Source organism: Convolutriloba macropyga, chromosome 11 (genome assembly GCF_964194025.1).
Source record: "Convolutriloba macropyga chromosome 11, txConMacr16.3, whole genome shotgun sequence".
NCBI lineage: Eukaryota > Metazoa > Xenacoelomorpha > Acoela > Convolutidae > Convolutriloba > Convolutriloba macropyga.
The window spans coordinates 23,387,900-23,408,766 of NC_134478.1; the positions used below are offsets into that span (position 1 = coordinate 23,387,900).

At 35.9% G+C, this 20,867-nt stretch overlaps 1 protein-coding gene across 1 annotated transcript; it reads left to right on the forward strand.

Moving 5' to 3' along the window:
* Window positions 1-10,900: 10,900 nt before the first annotated feature.
* On the forward strand, window positions 10,901-15,880 carry LOC142349371 (tripartite motif-containing protein 59-like). The gene is made up of 2 exons (XM_075400859.1): window positions 10,901-11,265; window positions 15,222-15,880. Exons 1-2 carry the CDS (start codon window positions 10,906-10,908, stop codon window positions 15,726-15,728), a joined length of 867 nt encoding a protein of 288 aa, XP_075256974.1. The 5' UTR covers window positions 10,901-10,905; the 3' UTR covers window positions 15,729-15,880.
* The last annotated feature ends 4,987 nt before the right edge of the window (window positions 15,881-20,867 follow it).

The following is a 20,867-nucleotide window of genomic DNA, read 5'->3' on the forward strand; positions in this document are numbered from 1 at the left end:
TCCTTATTGTTCCGACCCACATTGGTGGTGGAGGCAGTATATACTCTAATGGTTTTTTTTTGTTCAGACAGTTTTGGCTGATCGATATAATCATCGTAGGGAGTTGTGAGTGGTATCATTAGAGAATCTGTCCAGCGTATTATTTTTTCAATTATTGCTATTTATATGCAGATATCGAGATTTAACTTTTTGTAAATTTGAGACGTATTTCAGCTGTTTTTATTCACCTTTGGTTATTTTTGACTAAATTTTCGTCAATTTTGTTGCAATATGTTAAAACTGTTAACTGCAGTGTTATTGATCTCTAAAGATAGATGAGGGTTGCACAATTGTTCGATCCCAGTATTTTGTCTAGATTTTATGCTAAATTTTTTTTTCGTCAAAAATGGGACCAAATTTGCTATTTTAGCGCACTTCCTTTAAATGTGCTGGAAGTAGAAAACTCAAAACTGCACCCATATTCTTCTTAAGCTCAGCGGGAGCTAGTTGTTCTCTCTCTCTGGCTTTAAGAGTCCTCTGGAATAATAATTTTGCCAGTTGTTTGCTAATTTAAACTCGATAATTATACAAATTGCATTATTTAATTTTGTCAAACTAAAAAATTTTGTTTAAAAATGATCTATTTCGTAACCAATTGAATAATTGGGTGATTTGTTAGACGCGCAGCAATATCTGGTCTGATCTTGATATCACCTTCTTCCTTACCATAAGATTGTTTTAGATTTTAATGGGGCGCGACAACTTTTTTTCAAAATATTTCCGCTAGGTAAATGTTTCTTATGTAAAATATTGACAACAAATTCAAATCAGTGCAGAATTTATGACAGATATTATTTACAATAAACTAGGTCCAACATGGTTATGTTATGGTTCCAGAATTAAGCTCATGGTTTTTATGGCTCTGACCAATTGTTTTCGTGAAAATTTTATCGACTTCATGAGTTTTGATTCAATTTGTTATATTTTTTTGTTATCCAATGACTTAATGTCCCCAATCAAAAATCCAGTTGGCAGTAAGGCGGTATAATTGAACCTAGACAGTTCTTTCAGTTGTTATCTAATTTCTGCTAAGATTTTGAATATATTTATATTAAGGAAATATCGTTAAAATTTTGAACTTTGCCACTATTTTATGTTAATTCTCTTAACTTCAGGCGCAGTCTAAGTGAAATCAGCCGGAAACCAATATCCTTCGAGTTATAAATTAATGTCGGCGACGGTTTTCATTCAACTGACGGTTCCTTTGTTTTGATACTAAGCGTTTTGACTTCTTTTTCTATTTTTTGAGCATAATTGCATATTTTATGTATTTCTTTTGTTTCTTTGTCGAATTATCACATTATTGACAAATCCATTTGAAGGAAAGCATATTTGGGAAAATGCATGGTGTTGGAAAAAGGCGTATCTGGATTTGTTCTCTGTTTTTGTTGAATAGTTTATGCTTTTTGGACTGAGACAAAGCTATCTCTCGAAATTTTGTGGATTTTTTGTTTTTTCCTAGGTTTGTCTTTCTTTTTGATGTTGTAAGCCATATACCTAATAAAGAGATGTCTCAATTCTTCCCCTGGATGATTTCAGTTTATAGCTGTTTGTTTTGATGACTTTTAAATTAAATTTAAGAAAAACGATTTTCTTCTATTGTCTCCTATTTGTTTTCATTTTCGTCACCATGTCTCACTCAGTCTCACTTATTAGACGTCTCGGTTTTTTTGATGATTCAATCACTTTTGTAGCATTTGGTTATACTTTGTGACTGATTGCTTCGATCATTTTTTTTAAAAGTGAACACTGAATTTCCATCTGGTTTTTATAAAACAACGATTAAATATCAGAGGCAGTGTAGAAGCTATGCAAAAACAAAAAATAATTCTATTCAAATTCAACGTCTTTCCAAGATGAAGAAGATATTGATGCTACACTTGGGTTCTTTACAAACAATTCAAAAATGTATTGTTTTAGAATTTGTTTTGCTTTATCGCATTTATGATCATTTTTGAGATATTGAGAATTTTGTTCATTCATTACAAATTTGTTATAAGTTATTGTACCTCTTATTGTACCTATTAAAAACGCAGTTTTCTAAATAGCTGGATTGAATTTTGACATTAAAGAAATTTTTTTTGGACTTTTAGTGTTTTGTTAGTTTTAGTGTAGGATATTCTATCATTTGATAAGCTGGAAGAAAAATGGAAAAGTGATTTCCAAAAATGGAAAAGTAATTTTCCAAAAATGGAAAAGTAATTTTTGATCTAAAAATATCTGATCGGTAAAATTTGTATTTTAATTTTGAGATCTAGAGAACTATCTAATTTTTTTTCTATGAAAACAAGTTTTCACGCCCCAGCTTAACTGTTTTTCGAGTGATCTTATTAGGTTGTTATTAATTCCATTCAGGAGAACCGCAGAGTAATGAAGGTGGCTTATGACAATTGAATTCAGAGTCAAAACTTTTTATACCACAAGCCATTTTACGTAGTAAACTTTTCACTTAATCTTGATATGTTAACGAATCTATGCTGAATCTATGGATAACCCAAGTATTTGATGAATTCAGATTTACGAATGCCAGTTTCCTATTTTAATTTTTTATCAGATGTATGGAGAGCTTTAGATTTTTTACAAAAATAATGAACTTTCTTTTTTTGATGCATTCAGCGTTAGACTATGCATTTCTTAATAATAAACAATTAAAGTTAAGGCTTTTTCCAAGTCGATTTTGGCATTTAGCAATACATGGTTGGACGTAAAAAGTAGTGTGTCATCAGCATATTGTACTAGTTGACAATCTTTTGGTATTTTCAATCTTAGGTCGTTTGAGTAAAGATTGAACAGTAGTCGCCCGAGTATCGTTTTTTGGGGCACACCTTGATAAAGTTGAATCCAATCTGATTCGATGCCGTTTCTGATTGATCATTTTTTTCTGAAAAAGTTTTCAAGAGTTCTACACCGTTCAATTTTTGGAGTTCTTTGTTGTCATGTCTACGTATTCCTTTTATTGGGAGGACTAGTTTATGTTATGATTAGGAAAAGTGATGATTTACAATTCACGCAGGTAACTTCTTATAATGATAGTCCCTTGAAAAGTGTGATGCCGTAAACTTGTTTGATGTTTTGACTTCTTTATGTATTTGTTGTTATTTTGTGGGTTCGTGTATTAGTCTCATCATTAACATGCCCAATTGGCTTCCTATGGTGTGGCAACTTAATCAACCCCTTTTTGTTGAAGTGTTAAGTCTCTTATGGCTTTTGAAAATATTTGTATTCATTAAGATTTTCGAGCTTCGTCATTTTTTTAAAAGTTAATATTTCGATTTATAGCTCAGTCTCTGTAAACACAGGTCACAACCTGTTTCCAGTGAGCTATAATTTAATCCTGATAACGGTTTTAGCTTCAAACATCCGTTTCTTTGCTTTGTTACTACTATAACTACGAGATTTTTTTATATTTGTACCTTTTAAAGGATTTTTGTTTTCTTTTTAATTTTAACAATGATTGTAGGTTCATTGGCTTTGAAATTTTGCCCAATTGAATATTGGATAATGAAATGTCCTAATTATTTCCTGTGGAGATATAAATGAACAATTTAGTGAAATCAGTTAATATCTAATGACATTAATAACTGAGAAATTAATTGTTTTCAAAAATAGAAACGTAGTTTTGAACTTCGCACCTCTTTTCTCCTCTTTCTCCGACCTGTTATTTAGTCGCATTGAGGACAGCTCCCATATAGTTTCTAATGAAATATATGTTACATTGTTTTGTTTAGGTTTTATCTGATGCGAATCTGATTTTGTTACCTTTTTTTTTTCATTATAGACATTGAGTTTTGGTCGTAAATAATGTTTGTTGTCTGATTTTTTTTTTTGGTCCTTTCTATTAGTCCCATTATCAACAACTTTCACCGTTCCTCCAGTGTGTCATTATTTTATTCAATTAGTTGTTTATTGAACAATATGTATGTTGTTGAAAGTTTTCTATCTCTTCATCATTTGGTAGCCAATAAGGTCAAGAATGTGGAAGAGCGGGGTAGGAACATTATGAGCGCACGCACATTACCGAGCTTCCTTCTACCTCTTCTATTCAATTTGAGAACCCGGAAAATGTGTCTTTCGATGTACATAACTGCAACCTGCTAAAAATTGTTGCCATTGGTTAAAACGGACGTTCAAAAGAGAACTATTTTAGTCCTAGGCACTTTTATTTTATGAAAAAGCGATAACAGAATGCCCACAAAATTGCTTACCACTGATATCTTGTGAAAAAAATTGCTAATGTCGAATACTGATTTTCAGTTCTTCTTTTTTATTGTACTCCAAAAAAAGATGAAGGAATTAGAGGTTAAGGACAGCCAGTGGACGAATGGAATTGGCAATAATATCTTTGGACAAAATTCAACTGAAATGGTTTCCAGAATGCTGACCATAAGATTTTTCTAATTTTTTGAAAAAATTTTTTAACGATGGAGATTGAAAGAACATATGCAAGTCACATCACCGATTTAAATATATACACATTTATATATGTACATATACTCATACATATAAATATGTACACAATTATATATGTACATACATTCGCACCTTATTATATTTATATATATATATATATATATATATATATATGATAAATATGTATATATATATATATATATATATATATATATATATATATATATAACTAAATATATAGATGTATTTATATATATATATATATATATATATATATATATATATATATATAAATGCGTATATTATTACGGTGATGATTTGGCTAGCCCATATTCATTCAATCTCTATCGTCAAGGAGTCTTCAAAATTGAAAACGTCCTATGGTAAGCATTCAAGAAACCAATTCAGTTGAAATTAGGGCAACGATTTTTTTGCCAAATCCATTGCCCCACTGGCTGTTCTTAACTTCTAAATCCTTCATCTTTTTCTTATGTCTAGAGTCGATAATTTTGAACAAGCTTTTGCGTTTGCAGGACATATTTTGGACCAGTTTTTGGTTCATTAGAATGTTTTTCTTAATTGTCAAGATTTGATTTTAAAATTGACAAGTCTTGGACAAATGTAGAGTGTGACAGGTTCATACGTCTAAATCAGTGCTATTGAGATCGTGCAATGTTTCTTTTTGAAAAAGATATTAATTTTGCATTTTATACATACAGTGATACATACCAGTGATACACATTTTAAACATACCTGATATTATATATAGGGTTGTAAGTACTGGGGTAATTGAATGATTCTTCTAGGAATCTGCGTTTCTAGCGTAAATCTCAGATTTTTGTGACGTTTACAAGCATAGCTCTTACATAATTTTACTCAACTTTTCATCTAGCAAGTTTAGTTTTGTTGCAAATAAATGATCGATGTAATCAAAATGGGAAAAAGGGAGTGCGAACTTTTCTGATAACTAATTTCAGATTTGTACTTGAAATATTATCTCTCTCTTTCATTGAGAGAAACTTCATTTTTATCTGGAGCACTGAAACAATTTTATAAATGAAGCTCTTACCGTCATTTTTCTTTTCAAACGGTTTTTGTCTGCGTTTGAGAATTGTAAGTAATGAAACATTTGTAACACGCAATTTTCCCAATGCTGTCAATTTCAGCAACTGCTGCATCTTGTATTTCTATAAAAGAGAAGCATTATAGCATTATCACTTAAAATGAACTTACGCGTCGTTTCTTTGTTTTTTATAAATCACGGCGTAAATTGTTTGCAAAATCTGGGTAAGACGGGGGGTTCTCTTACAAGCTCTCAAAAAAATTCTCTCAGATAAAGAATGTTGGCTGCGCAATAGTGGAAAAAATGGCTATCTTACAAGCTTGTTTCGCACGACAGAATTGCCTATACTGAAATGCTAAATATTGATTACATCATTTCATCTGGCTAGAATTATTTTTGAAGCTTTTCTTTAACTTGCAGGAACTAATTTCCGAATGCCCACCAACAAATAAATGATCGATGTAATCAAAATGGGAAAAAGGGAGTGCGAACTTTTCTGATAACTAATTTCAGATTTGTACTTGAAATATTATCTCTCTCTTTCATTGAGAGAAACTTCATTTTTATCTGGAGCACTGAAACAATTTTATAAATGAAGCTCTTACCGTCATTTTTCTTTTCAAACGGTTTTTGTCTGCGTTTGAGAATTGTAAGTAATGAAGCATTTGTAACACGCAATTTTCCCAATGCTGTCAATTTCAGCAACTGCTGCATCTTGTATTACTATAAAAGAGAAGCATTATAGCATTATCACTTAAGATGAACTTACGCGTCGTTTCTTTGTTTTTTATAAATCACGGCGTAAATTGTTTGCAAAATCTGGGTAAGACGGGGGGTTCTCTTACAAGCTCTCAAAAAAATCTCAGATAAAGAATGTTGGCTGCGCAATAGTGGAAAAAATGGCTATCTTACAAGCTTGTTTCGCACGACAGAATTGCCTATACTGAAATGCTAAATATTGATTACATCATTTCATCTGGCTAGAATTATTTTTGAAGCTTTTCTTTAACTTGCAGGAACTAATTTCCGAATGCCCAACAAAAACACACTCTCACATTTTCGCGAGTGAAATCACACGATTTTTTCTCGTGTGATGAAAAATCACACAATTTTTTGCGTGATAAATGCGTCTCGTAAGATTTAGCACGAGAAAATTTTCCTCGTGTGATAAAAAATTGAACGACTTTTCGTGTGAATGATTTTATGAGGAAAATTGGCATTTTTGAAAGGAAAATTTTCTCTAACTGGGCATTTTCTTATGTGTCACTCTTTTTCCCGAAAAATTTTGTGGCAATACACGATTTTTTTTGTGATTCACACGAGAAAAATTTATTGTGTAGGATTAAAAATTTAACGCTGAAAAGTTTTTTTGCGCTTGAAGTGCACGATAAACTGCTTTTGATCAGACTCAAGTGGGCACGATGAAGCCTGTGATAAGAATTAAAAGCGTTGTGACCCATTTTTGGTTCAAAAGGAAGTCATTTGACAAGACTTACTTATGAACACTTATCCAAAAGAAGTTATTTAGTTTGCTACCGAAAATGGAACTCCACTATTTTGTTTCACAACATTGATTTCAACAATTGCTAGCCTTATCCTTGACCCGTCGCTTGTTAGCTTTGCTGAATATATCAGGTCAAGAATATCTACGATCCAGTCATTGCCATTGGTGCTTCCAGAATTTCCAGATTGGTGCTTCCAGAGACAGTGGTGCTCCCAGATTCTCCTAACATCAATCCAATTAGTGAAAAATTTAGCACTTTTGTGATCCTCCATACTACGTCATCTTGGGCTCAGAAATAACAACTACTCGTTCTAGCGAGACTGATTCGAAGTCACTTTTCGGGTTTGGACATCAACCTAAGATAGGCAAAAAGTCAAATGTGTTCAGATTTCTGGATACCTATGGTAAAGTTGTTGAAAGAAGCACCTATCTGTGGGAATTGCGTCAAATGGAAGCAACAATCAAACCCAAAACGAACCTACGCGTCGTGTCTTTTGTTTTTATAAGTCACAGCGTAAATTGTTTGCAAAATCTGGGTAAGTCGGGGGGGGGGGGGGGGTTCTCTTACAAGCTCTCACAAAAAAGTTCTCAGATAAAAATTGTTGGCTGCACAATATTGGAAAAAATGGCTATCTTACAAGCATGTTTCGCACGACAGTTGGCTATCCTGAAATGCTAAATATTGATTACATCATTTCATCTGGTTAGACTTGTTTTTGAAATTTTTCTTTAAGTTGCAGGAGCTAATTTCTGAATGTCCACCAACAACACACTCTAAAGTTTTTGCTTGTGAAATCACACGATTGTTTCTCGTGCGATGAAAAATCACACAATTTTTCCCGTGATAAATGCGTCTCGTGTGATTTAACCCGAGAAAATTTTCCTCGTGCGATAAAAAATTGAGCCATTTTACGTTTAAATGATGGTATGAGGAAAATTAGCAATTTTCAAAGGAAAATTTTCTCGAGCTGCGCATTTTCTGTTGTGTCACTCTCTTTTTCCCGAAAAATTGTGTGGCAATACACAATTTTTTGTGTGATTCATACGAGAAAAATTTAGTGTGTAGGATTGAAAATTTAACGCTGAAAAATTTTTTTGCGCTGGAAGTGCACGAAAAATTGCTTCTGATCAGACTCAAATGCGTTGTGACCCATTTTTGGTTCAAAAGCAAGTCATTTGACAAGACCCACTTATGAACACTTATCCAAAGGAAGTTATACCGAAAATGGAACTCCACTATTTTGTTTCACAGCGTTGATTTCAATAATTGCTAGCCCTTTTCTTGACCCGTCGCTCGTTAGCTTTGCTGCATATATCAGGTCAAGAATATCTACGATCCAGTCATTGCCATTGGTGCTTCCAGAATCTCCAGATTGGTGCTTCCGGAGACATTGATGCTCCCAGATTCTCCTAACATCAATCCAATTAGTGAAAAATTTAGCACTTTTGTGATCCTCCATACTACGTCATCTTGGGCTCAGAAATAACAACTACTCGTTCTAGCGAGACTGATTCGAAGTCACTTTTCGGCTTTGGACATCAACCTAAGATGTGCAAAAACTCAAATGTGTTGCGATTTCTGGATGCCTTTGGTCAAATTGTTGAAAGAAGCGCCTATCTGTGGGAATTGCGTCAAATGGAAACGACAATCAAACTTCATTGCGCAAATTTTCCGCATTTTCTACAGGTTGGGCATATAAACCGAGTTCAATGCCAATACATGTAATGTTTTTGCGGTGGGAAAACAGCTTCATCTCACAATATCTTATTTGTATTTTCCTGTTTCAACTGCGTCCTAATTCTTTCACAACGCATGATAATTCTATATCTACGATATAAGATTTTTAAACCTATACAATATTAAAAAACAGCAGGATAAGTCCTGACTACACTATTCGAGGAGTTTGCTCAAATTCCTCTCAGAAAATAAAAGTTTTGACAAAAATAAGCGGAATTTGACTGAAATGAGCGGAATCGTGGAAAAAAGATACAAGAAATGAGAAAAATTTGAGCGAAAAAAAAGCAAGAATTGAGGGGAATTTGACCGGAACGAAAATTGCACGCAAAATGAATGGAAAAAATGAAAATCTTAGCCTCTACAATGAACATGTAAAAAAACCTATTCAAAATCTAAAGATGGTTTTCAAGGCTTTATAAGATAGGTTTCCAGATTCGGTAATATAGGTTTCTAGGCTCCTTAAAACAGTTTTCTAGGCTCTCTTGCGGTTTTTTGAGTCTCAAAGGCTATTAATTAGCGTTTTTTTTATTCCTATCAAACTCCGCTCATTTGTTGCATTTTTGATACCGCTCATTTTCCGCTCAATTCTTGAATTTCAATTCCGTTGAAATTACGCTCCTTTCGGTCAAAAACTGTAAGACTTTTGAGCGGATTTTGCTAAACTGTCCACTCAAACTCCGCTGATTTTTGCATTTTTTTAGCGCGCTCATTCCTTCACTAGGGTACAGTTCAAAGGAAATTTTTTGACTAAACCAATAACTAAACCTATAATTGACTAATAACTGTTCCAAAAACAAATTCGATCAAAAATTAGGTAAACTGAAAAAAAAGAGTCAAATTGCCGCGCTTGAACAAAAAAAAATCGAGAGAGCGAATTTATGGTATTTAGGTTCAAACACCGTTTTCTTACTCTACTTCAAAATTGGAGTGAAATGGTTCCACGTTGCAAAACAAATCACTTTCTTGCTCCATACACTTTTTTGGCGTAACTTGAATCTTTGCTCCACTCTACTTCAAGGATCAGGAAAATGCGTAAACAGATTTTAAAAGAAAACAGCACCCCAATACAGCTCAATTTCTTCAAATAGTTAAAAAGACACTAGCGGAAGAATTCTGGACACAACTCTACCTAGCCTTTCGAGTGACTAATATCTTCTGGCTAATGGCAGGCCGTAGGCGAGCAAAAAAATGTCTTCTAACATTATTTTGTTTGTAAATAGCGTAAGAAAAAATATGCGAGGGATGTTTTAAGGATTTTTTCCTGACAGGGCCAGATAATGATTCAATGAAAGCAAAATCTTTCGTTAATCTTGAAAGAAAAACACAAGGTCTTCCAAGATTAACATCCTTTTGCATGATCTTGAATGATTGTCCTCTTGCAAGATCTTGGAAGATTAAAATATTTTACTAGAATCCTGCAAAATCTTGCAAGGTTAACATCGTGTCTTGACTAGGGTAATGAAATTATTGGTGGATAAATGTGACAAACTTTAAATGGAAATTGAATCCAACGAAAATACGCAAAATACACACAATAAGGGCCAAATATAATTTGGGAGATTTTGGATCTGTTATTTGCACAATTACAAATTCTACAAACGTGGATAATATTGAAATTATAGTATAGTTCAGTTTTTGATGCATTTGGACTTTAAATTATCTTTGTGTCATTTATTCGTTGCCATCCCTAAATATGTTGCGCAGACAACAGTGAAAACTGCGAGTTTTTTTTCGTAAAAAGCTGTTTAATAAGTTGTAATCACTTCTTGTTTAATCCTTTTTAAAATTTTCACTTTAACCGAATGGAAAAACTTGATCTTATTTTCGAAGCGGACAAAAAGACATCATATACAAATTTGATTTCTCAAAAAATTTTTTGGATGTTTTTATCAATGCGAGAATATGGCTCATCACAACAAGCAAAGACGACAAAATTCTTTCCAGTATATAGCAGGTATGATTTGTTATAGCAGTATGATTTGTTTGGGAAAACTTACAATTACCGATGTAAAAAAATTCTCGAAGAGATTATGCAGAAGTTTCTTGTTGTCTTTTTTAAAAAGTTTTCTATGTTGCATAACTTGTAAAAACGCACGTTTTTTATTCACTTAATTGTTTTCTGTTAAGCACTTTACATTAGCTTATATTCTAATGCTAAATCGCACAGTTTATTTCAAACTTTCAAAAATATTCAAGCAGCGTTGTTGTTTTTTACTAGCCGTTGACCAGCAGCAAAATTACCAAAATCACTTAGAAAAACTCAAAATGGGAGAAATTGTTGACGACGGTCGGAACTGTTATTTGTGTAGAAATATTTTCGACGATCCGCGCACTCTGCCCTGTGGGCACTCATTTTGTCTGAGTTGTCTGACGTCACATTTTTCTGAGTCTACTGGGAGGAGTATAGCGACATTCTGTCCAGAGTGTGAGACGCCAGTCACGTGCCATAACAGATCTGCCGACTATTTCCCAAAGAACTCAAGTCTGGTCAGAACACTGAGGGGTGACACTGTAAGTTCCCAAACCATTTTTGGAAAACAAAGGAGAATTGCTGCGCACACCTGAATAATTCAGAATAAATTAATCAGAAAATCACTTTTCGCAGATTGGTCAACAGAATGGTTAAGTTTGGTAAATTGGTTAACTTTACCCGGCCCTACCTCGCATCCGCAATCAGTACTGAACCATAGCTTTTTCATCATTACTTTCTCTGTCAAATATTCTGTTCATGGCATGATATAGCCTCTGTATGATCTTATTTTCCCCACTTCTAAACTGTTCATCAAGTAATTTAAGCTACTCTTGTTTTGTACATCATGCTTTATACACAGTATGATCATAAATTAACTGCTGTTTCACTAAATAATGTTTGTGAAACGACTTGTTGTTCCATATAGAAAACATAGAGTATAGTATTTAATGCTAGCTTAGTTTAATTTCTTATAACATCCCGAGCCAAATTCGTAGAAGCTGAGTCCCAATAATAAAGATGAAAGTGATTGAAAAATCTACGCTAGGCTACCAAAAAATTCCTCGGAAAAAGAATTGCGGTTGTTTGACAGAACGGCCATTCTTTAGAGTTACCTTCAAAATAGAAAAAACCGCCCAACACTTTGAGTACAAATGGAACAAACACCATACCCTCGTCCTCACAGGTTGCGTAATAAGCAAGGTACATCCACTCTTCGCCAACAAAAAACACTTCAGTTACAGACCATGTGGATTACTTAGTTATTAATTCTGTAAAATAGTTGCAGTTGCTGGTTGGAAATTTATGCACACAATAAGCGTGGCCCAGGTTGAGGTGCCATCTGGAAGTGACCTCTGATCAGAACATCCCAAATCAAAGTGCCCACTGATCAGACTTATGTGCGCTCGAAACACCGTGTGCGCTCGGGTTGGGCTCGAAGTTGTGTCTGATCAGACCTTGCCAGACGGAAGTGAACTCTGATCGGACTGAAATCAGGCAATTGTCCAGACGATTGCAAGCATGGCCCAGACAAGACCCAGACCATTGTCCGGAGAATTTTGCGTTCAAAATTACTTCTGATCAGACTATTGTGAGCTCGAAATCACTCCTGATCAGACTCAATTGTGCATATCAGTGAATGTTTTTAACTATGGACGAATATCTTTAATTTTGCTATAATGTATTCATTTCCAAAATTTGATGATTGCAGTATGAAATTCGTCTAAGGAAAAACTCTAAAAGTATTGCTAATGAAAACAAAACTCAACTGTTGAGAAAAATTTTATTTGCCATACCATTAGTGCGTTTCTCTGACACAATGGATGAACTTAGACAGCTTTCCAAAAGAAATGTCGTGGTCTACCGTTAATCAAAATTTCTTCTTCAGGGGATCGGCATTTGCTATCAGCTGGACCCCTTTGGTTCTGATCAGAGTCATCAGACTCCAAATTTGTCTCTGATCAGAATGCTGCTTTTTTGTTGCCTCTTGGCAGAGCCAACATCTCTCACTAAAAAAAGAAAGAATCGAAAGAATACAACTGTGCTCGAATTGGTCTCAGATCAGACCCTGCTGCGCTCTAATTCTTCTCTTATCATACTAATGTGCGCTTGAATCCGCCTCTGATCAGACCAGCCCGGACGAAAGTGACCTCTGATCAGACCATCCCCGGATCGAAGTGACCTCTGATCATACTCGAACAACTTCCCAGACCCTGGAATTTTGGCGCGGAAATGCACCGTGTGCGATTGACTTGCGTCTGATCAGAGTCCACTCCCGTGTGGCACTTCAACCTGGGGGACCAAATTGAAAAGTTTCAAAACTTCTATATTAACAGAAATCCCAGCATACACTCACAAACAACCAGCGCAAATACAAAACATTTTGCGCTGAAAAGACTCATTAGCTCTCAAATTTTTGATAGCTAACGTTGATAAGCTTCTCGACCAGAATTCAGCTCATCTGCAAATTTTTATATTGAAATCATTAATTCCCAATTTCCTATTCATGTTATAAGAGAAGATGTTGATGAAAACACTTATTTGATTCAATTTTGATTTAATAGTGGAAGAGTTCAGAAAATGATTTTCATTCTTATCACGCATATCCGCATCGGCAAAAGCGTTTTTTACTATATATTGCTGCATTGAAATTTTTTTAGCGTATGTAACAAATAATTATTAATATCATATCCCGGGTCAACGATCACACAACTTTCTTTGATTTCGTACTAGGTCATATATGATTCTTAGTAATCATACTTGGTCATATATGATTTGTATGAATTCTTGGTAGTCATACAAGGACCATTTATGATTTCCTAGAAATCATACAGTGATCATACAAAAAAATTCAAAGACTAAAAACTGTATAATTTTGAATTTCCATATTTCCATAGAAATAAAAAATTTCTTGGAAATCATACAAGGTCATATATGACACATAATACATTGACTGGTGACACAAATTCCCGTATAATGTAGTCAGAGGACTTATTAAATTACTATATCGCATTTGCAATCCACATTTGATTCTTTATGTGCGCTAAAAGAATAACTTTGTGGTTTAGACGTATTCAGAAAACGAATTTGACGTAATATGCATTTTTTTGTTGATTATTTTTTTTATAACCTAGCATTTATATGTATAAACTGGCTTAAGAATATGTCAAAAAAATTTTTATGTGTTTTATTTTATTTTTATTTTGTGCCCATCTTGCAATTGATATTGTACGTTAGGGTCTTTTGGCGGATCACAATGTGATGCCGGGTTATCATATAGGTGATGAATAAAAACGAATAACGAATAAAAACGAAAAACATAAATGGTTAAACATTTTCAAAAAATAGATGCATGATTCTTGGTATTCGTACTAGGATCATATATGATTTCTTGGTAATCATACAAGGATCATATATGATTTCTTTGATTTCATACAAGGATCGTACTAAGAAATCAAGTATGGACAGTATGAAATCATATATGATCCTTGTATGAAATCAAAGAAACTTCAACCCGGGATATAATGTGAGATTAATGTGTGTTAAAGTCTCACAGTTAAATTAGTGGTGGCGCTCGCAATGCCATTATCTCTTATAGTAATGAAGCACCACAACACAACCCCCTTATTTGCAATGTGCACAACAGAGAGCCGGCAACCCTAGATGAGACCAAATGTCTATCTTGCAGGATCGTGCAAGACATAATTAATCCTGCAAGATCTTGCAAGAATCTTGCAAGAAAAAGTTAATTCTTGCAAGATCTTGCAAGATTAACTCTGTCTTGCAGGATAAACTTTTGTTTCCGAATCGGGTATGCTATCTCAAGTCATTTTGGATGTTTGAAGCGGTAAATATATGAGAGATGACCACTAAATTCAGCGCTGAAATTATGAAGACAACTGCGCTTAGGTTTCTTTTATTCTTAAATATACTGACAATGTCTTAAATAAAACTGAGTCAGTGCCATCGCAATTTTATCTGTGATTGGCATTCCTCGACCCAGTGATAAGCAACTAGGACTGTTTCTTCCAGGTCAGTATTTGGCTTTCGTTTTCACAGCTACGAGAGTGAATAGGGAAACAAGTGTATATAAGAGTAATACCCTCTCTCTTCCAATAATAATTATTAAAGGACTGAAACAAGGTCAAACGTGCGAATTTTTGCATGAGTTGTTACAGTTGCCCAACGAAAAAACTGTCCATTAATACTGAAGAAACTGGCCAATAATAATAAATGATAATGGACAAGTGACGTAACAGGCATTAGTATAGTTGGATAGCTGACGTCATATTCTGGGGTCTTTCCCATTATAGCCCCCCCGCTCCAGCTTAGTGGTCAGATAACCTATAGCCCCCAATCATGATAATTATTTCATAATGTGGGGGCTATAGATTCATGGGGGTGGGGGGGGGGGGCTATGTAGTTTTGCATGTAGCACTGCTGTGTCAATGGATACAAAAATCATGCCATATCATTAAATGAACTCAAATTGTTGCAGGCATCCGATACACCTTCAAGGTACTTCGAAAACCAGCGATCTTGCAAGAAGCACCCCTCGGTTGAGAAAGATCAATTCTGTGCCAAGTGTCAACTTGCAGTCTGCACTGACTGTCTCAACAGGTACCACTGTGGTAAGCCACACTACATCCAGTCATTCGACAGAGCAGACCAGCAGCGCCAAAAACTGTGGGATGCTATGAACAGATACACCGAGAGCATTGACCACATATTAGAATGGGCTGCAAACTTAAAAGAAGCTATCGAAGTCTTCAAAACAGACGCGGTGTTCCCGGCAGCTACGGTTTGTGATATATATGTAAGGACACCCTTATATTCAGAAGATTTGAAGGCCAAGCATGAAAACTTACAGCTCAGAATTGACAGACAAAGTCAGGAGATTGTGGAATTTCACAAAAATTCTGTGAAGGAAATGGAGGAAAAACTGGAACTGGCTAAAGTGTCTCTGAATAACTTGAACTATGAGCTATCGCCAGCCAAAGATTGAACATGTTCGAGATATAGACTCTGTATATTTATCATTCAAAAACATTTATTTTCTTTCTGTAACCTACGATTTCCAATCAGTATAATCTTGTCTGTAAATGAAAACCGAAACCAGAAACGTAGAAAAACCAGAATTCAGCTTTCGTCTATCTATGTGTCATGTATTTTATTCTTTTTTTTCGCCTGAGAAAGTCAGTGCGTATGATGTGATCATTAAAAAAGATGAGGTCACGCCCTCGCCAACCCGCCTATACTATGACTTACTATGCCAAAAACTGTTAAGAAAAAACCGCGCAGCATCCTAGCCTATGAAAGAAGACTTTAGCTCACTTTTTAACACATCTATTGGAACTTTCTTGTAATTAAACTGGAGTAGAAATTGCGAAAGAAGCAATAAGTACATAGGGATGTTCGAGCGAATCGTTACCTATCTCCAGCATCCCCGAAAAAATCGATAAAAAATGTTTTGGTCATATTTCATCTAGATTTAAGATTAATGGGAATATGTTTATATGTTTGAAGTCAATTTAACCAAACACATATTTAAACTTTCTGATAGAATTGATTATTTTTTATTGAAAGTCAAAGCCACTTGAACTTTATGTCATCAAATGATTAATTGTTGATCTCACTTCACGAATGCACTTACACCTCAGTTTGGGTAAGGCAGAAGTTGTCACTGGCTGGGTGTTATCTTTTTGCAGTTTGTTTCTGTTTGAAAATGTTTCTAAAGAAGATATTGCTTTACAAACAAGGAACAAAGACAGCATTATATTAACATAACCCTTACTTGAATATAAAAACAATTAACTTGGTTATCAAAACGGTGGTTGTCAATACAACAGATCAATAGTTTATGAATCTCATTTCATCGGCATGTTTTATTTTTCACATGTAAAATGTATGTTTTTATTCTCCCCACTTTGTTCAGGTAAGAATAAAATACTAGAACTGCACATTTATAAGGCTCCCGTTTGTTGCAATCGTTTTGGCGACTCATTATTAAAGGACCAATTGGGACTCTTCTTATTCTGAATTGGTTAAATCTGGCCAAAAAGAGCGTGTCAAAATCATTGAGGCAGACCCCTTGATCATATCTGTCGACAATGATTGCAACAGTACTGGATCAACCATCTCCCCTCCGAGCGGTCGAGCACCCAAAGAGCAAAATAGTCTACTAGGGAGCCCGTGCCAGCAACATTTCCGCTGATCTCCGAATAGCGGTGATTGACAAGGACTGCATTAGTTTACAGAAAGCTGCAGACAAACCCTGCGCTTGGAAGGAACGATTGTCACTTAACACAGCCAACCGCTTGAGTGTTTTCTTGAAGGTTGCCGATATCCCGCCAAGGATTTCAATTGCAAGGGAAACAAATGTGATTCCCATTTTTGCGCAGTTATCGTCGTGGAGACAATATTTTCTTTCATCTGCTGCATCAAGTGCGTATCCTGCCTTTGTAGCCGCATTAGTGAGAGAGTTGGATTGCAGCGACGAAGTAACAGTTACATCAAATGCAGCAGGTTTCCCCGCCTTGCAAGTCGGGACAAAGATGTCTCCGGGGCGTGACTGGCTTTCTGGAATTAGGTTTTTCCACTACTGGTGAGAGATTCGCAGATGAGCAAGCAGACACTATTTTATCTCGAATCCGGTCATGTCTTGCAATTGCGTCTCCTCGACCGTGACACGCAATGGCATGATCCCCCTAGATGTCAAGAACTCCAGCTTTACAGAACGGGCACTTCCTTTCGGCGTCGTAGACAGGGACACCCAACCTGTCCTTTGCACTAATTCTAAACTCATTTGGTGCCATATGAAGCCAAGAGCTGGAATGGGGGGAGCAGACAACCAAGCTCCAGCATGTCGATCAGACAATGAGAGAAGTCGGGCGGATTCTCTCTCACAGGCTAGATTCTCTTTGAGACCATGAAATTTTTAATTATCAAGAGCATGCTGAATCGTCTTTCGCGAGAGGTTTGAAATGTCCAGTTGTGCTATACTGGAATAAAGATCCTGGAAAACTTGGCAATTTTTTGGGCTTTCACCGGTTATTTTTGAAACAAGATCTTAAGAGGAGAGAACAGAACCAACGTATCATGCTTTATACTGGTCTTGGCATTGGCTAACACCCAACCCTGAAAGGGTTATGGGCAGGGTTGCTTGAGTCCAGGATTCTTCTGGAAGAACAGTTCCAAGGATATTCTCAAAGTTTTCGCGCTGTTGTGCATCAAATACTTTTAGGGATTTAATAAGTGGACTGGTGGGCGTTTGACAACGCAAAGAATACACCATTTTGGGGGACCCAATACAGAGGCGTAGGATACCTAGGGCGCACTGAGGGTCATCAAGATAGTCCAACTTATCGAAAAGTACCCCTATTTTCCCCCAGCTTTTCGTTAAAAATCTTGCAGACAAACTCTGGGGTTCCTAAAGCAGCTTCAAGAGCCTCAAGGCCTGAAATTTCATTTCCTTTTACTCTTATATCCAGTCTGTCTAAATCTACCGTGGACCACAGTTCGCACTTATCGACCCTGACGTGGAGGCCGCGATCAGGTCCGAGCTGGCATAGAAGATCCCAAGATCTAATGAGATCGTCCTCTGAGCCCACCAAGACACCATCATCTAGATACCAGGAATGTTGTTGAAGCTCTGGGGAAGTATCCTGAATTTTTTCTCTATAACGGGCCAGAGCGTCAGAGAGAAAAGCAATGGACCTAATGGGTCGCCTTGATGGATACTGCTTTCACTGCTAACAAAAAATTTGTCATAGAAAAATTGGCTGTGTTGTGAATAACAGGAATTGAAAAAAGCGGCAATGCCTGGCATTGAACTGGCAACGGCTTTCAGTATTTCACTGCGTTTTATCGAATTGAATGCATTGCAAAATCAATTTGCAAAATACCCTAGGAACAGGACGAGGTGAGTATCTTTTCATACGAAATCTTAGTCTAATAAATAATGGCTTCCGCTCCTCCCTTCACTCCCACACCCAATTGCAGGCTCTGGAAAAGTTCCTTGGCTTCTAAATTTGCTTCCTTGGCTAAACATTTAGCCATTAGCCTCCTCAAGACTTCTCCGACTGCAATAGGGCGATTACCGCCTTTCTTTTTCAGCAAGGCTGATAACGATGCACTACATAGAGCTTGTGAAACAAATTCGGGAAGTTCCCCACGGCAACTTATGTTTACAAGCTTAGTCAGTACTCTCAAAGCACTTTGTGACTGATCTGAAGCGGTACACTGTACAGCATGCAAAAGATTTTCGAGAAACATTTTTGAAGGACCAGCTGCTGTAAATCCTGAAAACGAGTTCAGCTGTTCCGAAACAATTTCATCACTGAATTGATAGGCTTGTGATGAAAAATTTTGGACTACAATAGGCTTTTCTTCAGGGGAATTCAATTTTTTTAAACTATCGAGAGTTTCTTTGTTGACTGGTGCAAAACCATCAGAAGCCAAAACTTTTGCTGCTCTGCCATAAAGGCCCTGGAAACAAAAATTTTTTGCACGTTTGATAATATCTTCGGAGTTTGTATTGTTTGATGGTTTTGATTGTTTCAAAGAGTAAGCTTCGTTCCATAGCCCTCCAAAGTCTACGCTGTTCCAGCGATTAATTCTTTATAGAATTCTGTGGTCGTTGTTCCGCCTGTGTTTTTGCCCTCTTCTGTTACTGGCAAGTAAAATGCATTTAGACAATCCGAAGAGTTTTCTCCAGTTTAGTTCTGTATTAGAATCTTCAACGCAATCAGTAATGACGTCAGAGAAAAGCTCTGACCATTTGTGCTGTACATTGATAGGGACATAGCGCATAGTCGGGACTTTAGTGTGCAGCAACGTTTTTATATCTGGAAGGTTACCATCTGCTCTAATTCTTTCGGAGTTCAAACCGTTTCATGCCTCGTCTACATTGAGTGGGCTCTCGGCAATAATTAGCAGATCGTCAACTTTGTCTGATAGTTCCTTGGAGATTCTTTTCAATTTACTTAAAGGTTTTTTTTGAAACACCAAAAGGACCATATTGATTTTGAGTTGATCCATGAGTCGTAATCAGTGCCCCATCCAATGTATCTAACTTTCGTTTCTTCCAAAGGATGTTCTAACACCTGGATCTTATATCTAATACTTTGTCGGCTGTGTCAGTAAAAAATAAAATGTAGCCAGGTGAAATGTGAAACTTAATTTCTATTGTAAGGTCGGATATCTGTTGAGTTAAACCACTGCTTGGGTTGGGATTTACCTCACTCTTGGAACAAATGTCTTTCTTCGGTGAATTTTCAATTGTCAAAGCTTCTTTTGCTCTTTAATTGTACTTCATTTTTGAGCGTGCGAAAAACTGTTTATAAGAAAACAATACCCCACATCTCCTCTTTATAGACTGCCACTGTACTAAAAACTGGAATTATCTCACCGGGGAATCAGCAACTTGAGACTGATAGAGTTGTTCCACCCGGTGGGACTTCGGCCCCCCACAGCAACACACTGCTGAGTTGACTTCTTGAATATAACAGCCACTGATTTAAAAAAAATGCGGGGGGTTCATTTTTGGGTGCTAATGATTCAAATTTCAAACATAAATTTTCTCAGTTCTTGTTTTGCTCGTTGGATTTGAGAGATCAACCGGACGCACGTGCAAATTGACGTGCAAGAAGAAAAAATAGTTCGCACTCAGTTTTTGACTTTTTGCTAATCTTAATTTCAATGTCAAATTGGACTGGGATTACTACAGATCGCACAATATGGGGTCCCTATAGGTACAACAAATCAATCCAATAGAGAAACAAGTCGAAGACAATGATATATGTCTCAGACCGAATTATGCAAAAAAAAACTTCTAAACGTAAACTTCTGTCGGCTTTTGCTTTTGCACTCACGATTTGAAATACCAGAAGCTGGGAGAGCAATATTTCTTTTGAAGATGCACTTACAGTTACAAATAATTTGCTGATCAGAAATATATTTCAATATAAGACAAAGTAACAGTTTACTGCTCAAAAAATTTTAACGTACAAAACAGACTCAGTAACGCAATATTTACTGCTCAAGTTGGTGTTTTGCTAAAGTTTTGTCATGTTATAGCAAGGACGCCGTTTTGGCGGCTGCTGTATTTGAGTGTTTCTTGTGTTGCCGTTTTATAGCCCTATTT